At 42.6% G+C, this 12430-nt stretch overlaps 1 protein-coding gene across 1 annotated transcript in view; it reads left to right on the forward strand.

Moving 5' to 3' along the window:
• The window catches only part of IGF1R (insulin like growth factor 1 receptor), a 195684-nt gene that overhangs the window by 170618 nt on the left and 12636 nt on the right, over positions 1-12430 (forward strand). Inside the window, 5 exon segments of the mRNA XM_037393380.1 lie at positions 1157-1386; positions 1661-1771; positions 3843-4002; positions 6262-6391; positions 10950-11084. Coding sequence (XP_037249277.1) covers positions 1157-1386; positions 1661-1771; positions 3843-4002; positions 6262-6391; positions 10950-11084 — 766 coding nt within the window.

Consider the following 12430-nt stretch of genomic DNA (forward strand, 5'->3'; position numbering starts at 1 on the left):
TGTGCTGTGATTGTTGTAGAATGGAGAACTCTGGACATTCAGCTTTCTGGCTAAATGAATGAAGTAAAAAAATAATACAAAAAGCAACTGTGTTCTTACTGGAACCCTTGCTTGTTAGATAATTAATCCCCACCCCCACCTTGAGGTGTGGTTGTCTGTAATGAGCATGGGCCTGTACTGTATGGATTATGTACCTGTGGAGCTCTTCGAGCGCAGGAGGAAATTGGAATATTAGATTAATTTCCTTGAGGCGTCATTTCTTCTGCTTATGGTTTAGTTTGGTGCTACTGCTGTAGGCTTCTTGCCAGAACAGTGTTTCCAAAAGCCCCCAGGAGGCTCATGGGTTGAGCTGGAGTAGCAGTGGAAGACTTTATGGTTATTTTTTTATAGCAGCACCGTTAGGGTTAAAGGTCTGTCAGTGTTCATGCTATAATCCTCTATTTTTGCATCCTGTCATTTCACCCATCCAGAGCATGTGACACAACTGTCCCCTCCTTCAGTGACTGATAGGCAGCAGCATCAGTGACTACTCGGATGTCTTCTTGCCTGAGGCAGTCCTCCCTCGTGGCAGTCACCTTCTGAGATCTCTCTTCTGCCTCAGATCAAAGACTTGCAGCGGCAGCAAGTTCTGCCTTTACTGGTGCAACAGTGTGTGTGCAAGTGATTAGAATAGTTTCATGCGAAGAGCCTACTAGATCAGAGAGTCTGTTTCCCTCTAGTCATAAAATCAATCTGTTTAATGGAGAATACAGCAGGCACTGAACTGATACAGATGATCAAGTATCTTTGATGCTGTCTGGAGGAATTAGAAAATCAAGGATCCCAAGAAAAGCTCAGGCCTGAAGTATTGATTCAGGCCTCTTTCCCACCCTTGTTTTGTGCTTTGAGGTTCCTTATTTTTGTCCCCTTGCATCAGTAGCCTAGTGAGGCCACTTCAGGTCCATCTACACATTTCTTCAAGATTGTTGGCGTGCCAAGCATCTACTTACCTATGTCTGGGAAAGACCACGGACTATTTACATGTATGGTGCAAGGTCTCAGCATTGTGCGTAGTGTTTTTTACAGTAAAATTGTTTGGGCAGTTGGTATCGTAAAGCAGTGAGTGGTCGCACCACTTGCAGAAGTGGAACACGTGGCCTGTTTTTTCTCTCCTTAGTGTATGTTCCAGATGAATGGGAGGTGCCCCGTGAGAAGATCACCATGTGTCGGGAGCTTGGGCAGGGCTCCTTTGGAATGGTGTACGAGGGGATAGCCAAGGGAGTGGTGAAGGACGAGCCGGAGACCCGGGTGGCCATCAAGACCGTCAATGAGTCCGCAAGCATGCGTGAGAGGATAGAGTTCTTAAACGAGGCCTCGGTAATGAAGGAGTTCAACTGTCACCACGTGGTAAGTCATGAAAATGTAACGAGGCTGTGGTGCTTATTGGCGTGAGGGCGGCCAGGGCATGTCTTCGCTCACTGAAGTGGGAACTTGGAATTCTAGCTTCAGCTCTGCGCTACTTGATAATATTGTGAAACAGGAGTCAGAAGGTGGAATCGAATCTACTTTCAAACCTTTCCCACAGGTTCACAGGTATTTGGGGCTACATATCAACATGAGTAACGATTACTGCAGTTTAATTAGCTGTATTTGTAACTGAACATTTGTTTTTCTCTTCCAGGTTCGGCTGCTTGGCGTTGTTTCTCAGGGCCAGCCTACGCTGGTTATTATGGAGCTGATGACACGTGGAGACCTCAAAAGTTACTTGAGATCATTGAGGCCAGACACAGAGGTGAGTCGTGAGCCGCTGGATGTTTTTTTCTTTCTTCAGTTAGAATCGTCTTGAATGAAACAGCATCACGTTGGAAGCAGCAGGCAATTACCCTTTCTTGTCCTTCTCCTTAAGCTTTAATAACAAAGCATGGGCTGCTCTGATTTGCAACACCTTTGTTTCATGAGGTAGCCATTGCAAACAGTCATGTACTGCATGGAGTAGGTCCCTTCCTGTGTTACTGCGTCCTGTTTTCCAGATTTGGATTAAGTCTCTTGTCTAATTTAATTTCTTGTCAAGATGTTAAACAAAAAATTGGCTATATGAAGGGTGCATGTTTGGGTAGTTGTTTCATGTTGTATACCCTGCCTACTGTCTCTGCTGGAAAGTAAAAATCTAGTATCTTAGCTAATATGTCTAGTCTAACACATTGACCATCAGTGTAACAGCTACAATTGCCACATATGATACAGGGTCTGAAGAATATAGATGACACATAGGTCACTTGCCACTGAAATCATAGTGTAGACTATATAGGAAATTAGCTCAGCAGCTTTTGTCCTTGGTCTAGAAATTCTGATGTGAGTAACTTAAAGGAACAGAACACGAGCATTATATGTGCACAAGAGAATGAGGGCACTGCACGTAGCAAGAACAGTTGCTTGAGAGATTGGATACAGAAAATAACCATACTGAGTACAGGATTCAGAAAATGCCAAAGTAAACAACTAGCATTTATTATTATTAATGTTTCAGCTTATACGAAATAGTTTTGGTTGAATTCAACAAAGTTGATAAAAAAGACAGTGGTATTATATAGAAATTACCAAAACGAAGAGCTCTGTACCTGGCTTTTCTGTCTTGTATGCTGATGCTCTCCAAAGCAGTCTGAATTTAGGCCTGTGCCTAAATTCCCTGCCTTCCTTGATATGCATGTAAAGCATGGAATAAAGTCATCTGAGGACCTGTATGAGGAGGAAGGCAGGATGCTTCGACAAGGTGTGGATGGAGGACTTGCCTGACCGCTGGCATTACTGATAATTTAACCATGCAGCTTCCATACCTATGCCCCCTGGGGATTCAACTCATGGTGGTCCATCTGGGCTTTCTTGGTTGGATCTTCTGGGCTCCCATGAGGTATGTTGCACTCAGCTCTTGGGAGCCTGGAAGTAGTGGGTATGTCTCGTTATCGCAACACAAAGTAGCACAGTTTGAAAGTGGTTGCGGGACTGGACACGAACACTTTCCGTGGAAGGCTGGGTAAGGGACTGTTTAATCTCTGGGTGGGAATGTGAAGAAGTTCAGTGACTCGATCTGTGCGCTTTAGGATCTTTGTCATTAGCAGCATTTAGTATGTAACGCCATGGTTGCGGTTTACTCCGTCAGCGATAGTTATTCAGAGGGTGTAAGGCTTAGGCAAATTCATACTGGTAAGGATGGTGGGACTTAACTGATTGCGTATAAGTACCTGAACTCCTTCATCCATGAGATGAGAATGGCAGAAGCCATGTATCCATGGTACTAAAGAGCGAATTGGCTTCAGAAGAAATTATCCCATAAGCTTTTTCTCCTATTTACAAATAGAAACAATTCAAGAGACATCTGGTTATGGAGAAATGGGGAGCAAGTAATGAAATCATTTAACATTATCTGGTTGTTTGTGAAGATGGTAGAACAGCAGAAGTCTCTAAAATAAGCCCTCTGCTTTGTGTCTCAGAACTTGTGTGGCAGAAGGACGGACATTTCATAGGCGTAAGATAACATCCTTATACCAAAAAGTCTTTCTGGCTTGTATTCCCTGAAACAGAATGTCCTGTAATAAAATAGCTGTTTAGGAGTTCAGTTTGTAACCCAGCTTGGTATGGCCAGTTTTCCCACTAAGCAGATGCTATAGTGTATGTAATCATGAGTTTCTCTTCAGCCTGGATCATGGCAGGCTGAATTGTGATAATGTGAATTTTTTTTTTTTTTTTTGCAAGGGGGGTAAGGGTAAGTAAAAATTTTAAAAAATAATACGTTACAGTTTGATGTAGAAATAGTATAGTCACTTTTTCTTTCACCCCACCTGTTTTATCTTCTTAATCTTGCTCAGAATAATCCTGGCCAGACACCTCCAACTCTGAAGAAGATGATTCAGATGGCAGGAGAGATTGCTGATGGGATGGCATACCTCAACGCCAACAAATTTGTTCACAGAGACCTTGCTGCGAGAAACTGCATGGTGGCAGAAGACTTCACAGTGAAAATTGGAGGTGGGCTTTGGTGACTTTTACGCAAACTAAAAGCATCATCCTGAAAAATCAGTATCTTAGAAGGCATTTTAATTTTTTGAAAGCTGCTTGAAAGAGCTTTTACAACTTAGCTCTATTTCAAATTTCTGCAGAACGAAATGTGTTCCTTATGAAGGGTTGCTGTGATTTAAGACCTGTGAGCAGTCAACACTGAGTTGAAGCTCTTGGAATACCTCTACGTTCCAGTGAGGAAGTAGTATAGTGTGGGGGTTTAAAAAGAGCTAGTGCAGCAGTGATTTGAGGTGCAGATGCTGCAGACATCTGGGTGGATGGCGTAGTTGCCACTGGTGTGTCATTTGCTTTTTTTTGTTTGTGTGCAAAAATAATTCCACCTCCTGTTTGTTGATACAGGAATAAGAATTTTAGGAGTATTTTAAAGCATATCTGATTTGGAAGTGGAATGTAAGGCTTGACTTCAGCTGGGTGCTTTCCAGTCTGAACTGGAAGTTCTGCTTTCCGGGCAACAGAATGGCTTTTCTTCTGCTCTGCTGTTAGAACACCACTTTTTTTTCCCTTCACCACCCCTCCAAAATAGTGTCAGATGAGTTTTTTCAGAATTCTCTCCAGAGAGGGTGATTTTAAGCTTTTGGCTGTTTTCGAGTTGTGCATATTAAAATAACATGTATAGCAACAGCCTTCTGCTGTAGGAAACTAATTCTTTTTCTCTAAGCTTAACTCAGCTATTTTGATAATTTGTGTAAGTAATCCTGTCATTTGGGAAAAAGAAAAAATGATTTCATTTTGAGTCAGTTAATTAGGAAATAAGGTCTTTGGGGGATTTTGTGCATTTTCTGCAGGTTTGAGGGAAGTCAGCCTGAATCCTTCCCATTCCACTCCTCCCCTCCCCAGCATGTTTTACAATTCTTCGAACTGAAGATGGTGTATTTCTTCCCTTTAACATGGTACATGGTTACCCCGAAAGCATTTCATGAAATATGCTGCACTGCTCTCATTTGTGTACTAGGATTGAAAATCCCTTCGTATAGAAACAGTTTAGCAGCATCTTGACTAGAACACGCCAACTCAGAGTGTTTCTATCTCAGAAGAGGAGCTTTATGCTACACTATCCTATGCTCGTTGTGTATCTTTTTCTTATTTGCATTACATTTTTAAAGAATTTTCCATTCAGCCAGGATAGTCACCCTGGTATGTGGGAGTGATGGAATAGCTGCACAGATGGGCTTTTTAGTCATAATCACTGAGGGTACCGGTGTCCGTAGCAGACCAGGAATGAGGAGGATCAATGTTGGATCACTCATCCAAGCCTGGTAACAATGACATCCATGCAGTGGTAATAATGACTGAGAACTGGAGGGGTCCTGTCCTCTTTCCACTCCACTTTTCCCAGGAAAAAAACGGGCACCTACAGGTCTATTGATAAAATGAATTTTGCCCTAGCTCTGTTATGTTAGCACACAGCATTTAATATTAGCAAGAGATGTGATGCCACCTGATTTATTAACTTTTTCATTCGTGTCCAAAAACTTAGTAACTGGTTTCAATAAGCTAGTCCAAGACCCAGCAGTTACGTGTGCATCAAACTGATTGTACAGACAGAAAATGCTGGAATGAGTCTGTTACCATCAGGAGATGAGCATTGTTACATCCAAGTCTTGCAAATGCTTATGCATTTACAGATAAGGACATGCTTATAACCCGAAGTATGTCTTTAATAATCGTCTGTGTTAGTCACGAATGAATAGCCTAATCCTCTGTAGTATTTGGAACGGTGTATTACATGGGAACTGGAAATTACCTTTGGGGAGAGGAAAAAAATGGGAGAGAAGCATTTACTACTTTAGGTGAGATTCTTCAGTTAGAGACAATAGTATTAAGTGCTAAAGGAGCTCTTTACACTCTTCGAAAAGGAGAGTCAGTCACTGAATGTTGGGAACAGAGTAGTGAATTACATGGCCTTCAGAAGATTTAGCTTACTGCAAAGCTTGAGCATAAATCCTGGAACTTTTAATATTAATACATTTATGTCGTTCCAACTTCTCACCCCCTGAAGTCAGCGGTAAAAACATCTGTTGGTTTTGTTGGGAGGGAAGCTAACCAGCCCTAAGGCAGCATCTAAAGTGCCTGCAAAGTAAAGTGTTGTGGTAACGGATTGCAGATTGTTTGCACAAAATTGTGATTCTCTGCTGGCCACAGTGGCTTGTAATAAGCGGAAATGTTCATCGTGTTATTATGCAAACTCAAAACATTTATACCTTCTAGATTTTGGCATGACAAGAGATATCTACGAGACAGATTATTATCGTAAAGGAGGGAAAGGTTTGCTGCCTGTCCGCTGGATGTCCCCTGAATCACTGAAAGATGGAGTCTTCACAACGCACTCCGATGTCTGGTAACAAAAAAAGGGCCTCGAAAAACTGTTTTAGTCCCTCTTCTTTCTAGCCTCTTCTCTTGTTTTAGTAGACTTAACTATACTGCTTCTCCTGTCTCTTCAAAGGTAACTTTTTTCCACTGTGAAGCTTTCTGCTTTATATCTTGTGTTTACATTGCAAAAATCAAAAACTTGTGAGGTTAAATTCTGCTCTCGGAGAGAGCAGAATTACATGGATTTCCAAAACTGGAAGTGGCGGCCTGTTTCCTGCTGTGGGTTGTAAAATCAGTTGTGCAGTGAAAAACATTACCTTCACCTGGAAGAGCAAGTTGTCATTTTTTCAAATTGCCCTCCTTCAAGAAAAGCATTAAAAGTTGCCAAGAATATAGAAAGGTTCATAGTGCTGACCTGCTTTTCTATCAAAACCTTCTGTGTAAATAACTCCGCTTTCCCGCAGATGGTTTGTGTACACTAGCAGGTTTTTTCTTGGGAGTTCTCCCTTGCGTATATCCATTTGGAGCTTTGTTTGCTTGTTTTATATACCGCAAAATGCAGAAATTGGTTTTTTTCTTTAAAAGCACATTGCCTAGTTGCTGTATTTGTGAAGTTATTAATAGAGGCATTCAGGAGCTTTCAAAATATTCTTCTTAGAAGAAATAATACTCTGGAACAATTCCCCCTCCACACACACCCCCAAAATTCTGCAGATAGGTAGGGAGAACTTGGCAGAAGATGAACGTGTACTGGCAAAACCTCTGCTCTGTCTTTTATGGTTTCTCTGCCTTCCTAACAAGATCTTTTTACTGCTGATCTGTTACAGAATTGGCAGCTGATTGCCTCCAAATGGCTAGAAGTCAGTAGGAATGGTATTTTAGTAGTAAACTGCATTTTCTTTAACAGCTGGAGGATTTGGGAGTCAGTGGACTGTCATCCACAGCACTAGCTTCAAGTGAAAGGGTCATAAGAGGAATTAATATAGCACATGAAAAAACACAGCACCAGAACATTACTTTAATTTTTTTGTGTACGGCTAGTAACTTATTTATGAATCCAGTAACCCTCAAACTTGGAAATAGATGAAAATAACCACTTGGAGTTGAAGGGGGGAAGCCCTGTATCGGCCATTTATCTAATGGAACAGTGCAGGCATGCTTTTGGCAGTCCCCCTGCAGTAGAAGAATTTTGGGACTTGTAATGGCTTCACAAAGCAGACGTAAATTTGGAATATATTGCTAGAAAATCTGCAGATGTAAAGCTGAGTGAGCCTGGAGTTGAAGAGCTGGCAGTCCTGCCCGTTCTTACCGCACAACCATAACTTTTCAAGTCCAGCCGTCATCTCCAGCCATTGTATCAAAAGTGGGACTGCAGCGGGTCAGGTGTTCAGCTTTGACATACTGCACTTGTTCCATACATGCTTTCCTTTTAACCTCTAAATATTAAGTGACGTTATTGTTTAAACATAACTCAAATTCTAGACACACACACACACACACCCAGATATGATGCCAAATCAAGCATCAGGAGTTAAATTAGTGCTTTAGCTGTTGCAGGAAGTACATGAGCTCTCCTTGCAGTGCGAACAAGATTTGGCATTCATCGGTCCAAAGCAGGGTTGAGCAAACAGTATGGCAGTTTATCAGTGGGACAGTCTGCGCGAAATATTCTAGCCAGATTCACACCAAGGAAAGTAGCTTACTGATTATAAGGCTGGAAAACTTAGGAGGAGGAGGAGTAAAATCTGACTTGAAAGCACCGAGAGGAAGAAAATGTTCTATGGAGACTAGCTCCACAGCTCTCATCAGTATTTCAGACAGCTACCCCTTGGGATGGTTTGTCAGCTTAATTGTTGGAAGTGACTTATTCTGAAATTTGGTTTACATAGGTGTAGTATCTTAAGGTACAAAAAAACCCTGGTTCAGCGTGAGGAATATGCTGCTTGTTTAGAACACAAATACATCTGCGTTTGCCGTGGGTATCTACAGCTATAGATTCAGAGTTTTCCATCTGAATTTGAAATGTAATGGAGCTTGACTCATCACTCTCATGAAGTAGTGTCTATTTACCTGATTTGCTTATGCCCAAAGCGATCATTCCAGTTTACTTCTCGATAACTTTTTGACCAAACACTGTACCTTGAAGGTCTCTTCGTGCCAGGAAAAATCACCTGACTACTGGTATTGGTTCAGGTTTTGAAGCTGCTTCATGTAAACTGTGTAGCTTGGCCGTTTTGGGGGCCATTTTTTTTCATCAAACAGTAAAAAAATGTTGAGATTGTTTTTTCCTGCCTTTTTGGTAGGTTATTTTGACATCTGGTTCTATGTTCTTCAAGATCAGTTTTAGGAAACAGAATGTCAAAAAGACAAAACTGTGCGAGTGGTCAGAGCCCGGTATTTACTAGCCGTAAGGTGAAAATGCAAACTGCAAAAGGAATATCTGGAGGTTTTGAATGGTGGAACTTTATTTTAGCAATTCATTCTTTTGTTGCTTTTCAGACTGAAGAATGAGGTAATTAAACAAGACTGTTTCTGTTGTAGTTAGGGAGGGAGAACATTTTAAAATTAAGGTAATACTGTTCAGGGTGAGGGTGTATTTCTATAAGTCTTCAGCGCCTTGCATTCTTTCAGGGCTGGTAGTTATCTTGAAGGAGCAACATGTTTGTTTGTTATGATAATATGACTAGTAGGTGTGCAAGGCTTGGTCTCATTATTCCTGCAGTGATCAAAGCAGCTTCAAAGGCACCAGAATGTTGAGTTGACCCTCTGTCCCTCCCTCCCCTGGAAGGCAAACAATTGCAAGCCTGTCTGTGGCTTCTGGCTCCAAATACAAACCATTTTAGATACAGTGGATAACTGAAAGATAAAACCACTCTACCGTAACTGCCAGCTAATAATACTGGACTCCTGTTTTCATAACAATACCCCATTGAAACTACGCTTTTTTTTTCTCTAAACTTGACTCAGCATTTTAGCCACAGAAGGCAAGACTGCATCTAGATTTTCTTTGCACTCGCAGCAGCTCTAAAAGTAGATGACTCTTCAGTGCAGGACAGACAATTTGAGCCATGTCTGCTCAATAAACTAATTTTAAATGGAGATATTTTTAGAAAGTGTCAATACGTAAGTTCAAACTACCCAATTACATAACTGTGTTTATCTTTCTTCACCAGTAATCAATTGCTATTATTAGACAAGCTTCTTTTTTCACTTCTGCGGTCCTTTGTAGTTAGTGGAAGGAGCCAGAAGGCTCCCTTTCAGGAGCAGTTACATACATGTTGCAAAAGGGATAACTGAGTTTCTCCTGGAGGCTTACATGTTTTGCTGCTGAAGCAGCAAATTTAGGCCCTTGGTACAAGAAGCCAGAGAACGTTCACATTTCTTCCATGTGTTTTTCAAAAATTGGCTTTGTTGCTTGCTGCTGTGCCAAATGCCTTGATCCTTACTTTGCACCTTTGACTTAGAGTGTGGAAGAAACCAAAGCAGAGGGATAAGTGGAAAGTATTACCCAAGGAAGTGGGTTTGTGTCTGGGGAGCAGAGGTTGGTTGGTTTGCTTGCTTTTAGTGGCCAGGGCGGCGGGATGCACAGGTGTGTGGCGTGCATTTGCTGTCTAGCTCTCGGCTTGCTTGAGCGGTAGGGGAAAAGACGCAGCTTTCAAATCGGATTTGTGTGACTCAAGTATTTCGGATGAAAAGCAGCTTCCACTGGAATGAGAGCTTACAGTTCTGTGTTTATTGCCTTCTCAACGGCTATCAGGAGTACCTGAGATATGTTACATGAAGATTTTGAGTTTAGGTTTTTTAATATATTGATTTTTTTCTTGCTATCTCTGGGCTTGGGGGAGCAGGGCTTGTTGAGCTACCTTTCAATAACCAGTCTTTGCAGCTTCTCCACCTGCTTGGAAGGTTTGATTCCCTGCACCCAGCCACACAGGGATCTTTTTGCGGACTTTAACAATCAGATGTCTATCCAGTCTGAGGTCCTCTGTACAGGAAGCACAGAGATAGGAACAGAGGTTTTAAATTCTTTTTCTTCGCCCCATACCTGCATTTTTCCTTTTCCCCTCTCCACTGTTCTTCCCACCTCGCGGTATGCCTGAAGTCTGAACTCAAAGCCATGGGAGAGGGAGGCGAGATGCAAGCTGATTCTTGTCAAGCTCACAGCTTAAACCTCCTCTGGGTTAGGAGGCTTCTGGTCAGTGCAGTGAGCTGTTTTCAGGGATTGACCTGTACAGAACCAGTGTAACCAAATGGTGTTGGACCACTGAGCGATCGTAATCATGGCCAGCTCTGAGCTGTATGGTGTGAAAAATGGAGATATAGTATTACCAGTCTTTTCTTACAGAGGTCATTCTGAAGAGTCATTCAGAACTGGAAGCCTGTTTCTCACCATCAGCTAGAGGTGTTTGAAGTCAACAGTCTCTTACGCTAGGTGATGTGGCTGTCGCCATAGTTGCATATTTTTGAGCAGTTGGAATTTTTTGGTAAAAGAAAATACCCATGGACACCTACTTGCTCAGCATCATCTAGGAAAAATATCCTTGTAAAGATTGCTTGGCTTTCTAAAGGTCTGATTTGTTTTCCAGGTCTTTCGGTGTTGTACTTTGGGAGATCGCAACGTTAGCGGAGCAGCCGTACCAAGGCATGACCAATGAACAAGTGCTCCGCTTTGTGATGGAAGGAGGTCTGCTGGAAAAGCCAGACAATTGCCCTGATATGCTGTAAGTGTCACCAGTTACTGCTGTGCTCAGTGCCGTTTGTTCTTCCTGATCCCTTCGATGTCCTCTTCTGCCCTGTCTACCACAGGAGGGGTTATTGAAGAGTGATCATAATGTGAGGTGCTGCTTGAACAGTCTCCGTCAATCTAGTACTTTATAGTAGTTAGACATACTGGCAAACAATTTTGCTTGTGGCCAGAATCTCACTTTGGGCTATCTCCTCTAATAAGGAAACAAAACCTAATTTTTATGTTCCTGAATAAAATTAGACTTAATACAAGTTCATAAGCGACGTTTGCACAGCAGAAGACTTTGTGTCTCAATCTTGTCTCTTCTGCTTAAAGTAATTCTGTCAAGTGTGAAGAGAAAAAAGAGCATAGGACAAGGGGAATGCATTGTGCATAAATGCTGTGGAATTCAACTTTTTAGTTCAGCACACAGATAAATGAATGTATCGTTCCTTTGTCTGAAGCAGCGCTGGATCTGCTATTTCAGTCACAGTGCTCATCACATGGAGATAAACAAATCTCCCCTGGTAACAGTTCCCTTTCCCGTAAACGCAGAGAGCAGCGCACAGAAAAACCTTTGCCTGCCCCTGGAATCGATAGAAAGCCTTGCGGCCGGGGAGGGGTGTGATGCAGCGGGCTTCGGTTTTTAGCTTTACATTGTTGAAATACTTCTGCTGGCTTTTGTGTACAGCCGTTTTGGTTGTTCAGACTTTATTACTTTGATATACTTCCCAAACTGGCTTTTGGGGAGGAAATACTGCGTCTTGCAGTTATTGAAATTTGTTGGAGGCCCACAGAAGGGATACAATCACTTAAGGGCCTCAGCTGCTTGGGATTCTTAGGAAAAGAGCTTTTTTGGCTGGAGCGCTGGCTTTGGTTTCAGATGACAGGCAGCGTTGTTTTGTTGTTTGAGGGGGGTGGGTGGTATATGCAGGGGGAGGTGTAGCTGCCATGTGATTCCTCAGTTTCACATTCTTTCCCTTCCACTACGCTGTGGAGAATTTCTGGCAGTCGGATTGACTGGGGATTGTTTAACACAGAGCGGTGTAGTGGAGGGGGGGAGCAGGCAGAAATGGGGGAACAACAGGGGGTGTGAAGGGGGTCAGCTCCCCGAGCCCGCAGGAAAAAACACACAAGTCTACGGTGAGAACGAACTCAGCAAGAGATTCAGCGTTAGAAATTCCCCGTTAACCTGGGGGGTGTGTGGTATGAGCAGGGCGACGGCGGGGAGTCACCGCGAGAAGCTCTCTTTACTGCAGCCCACCGGCCGCTCTCTTTCCTCCTCAGAGACACCCCCCTGCCCGCTGGGTGTTGCTTCTGGACGAACCCACTTCCAGGGAA

The sequence above is a fragment of the Falco rusticolus genome, chromosome 7 (assembly GCF_015220075.1).
Source record: "Falco rusticolus isolate bFalRus1 chromosome 7, bFalRus1.pri, whole genome shotgun sequence".
Lineage (NCBI taxonomy): Eukaryota > Metazoa > Chordata > Aves > Falconiformes > Falconidae > Falco > Falco rusticolus.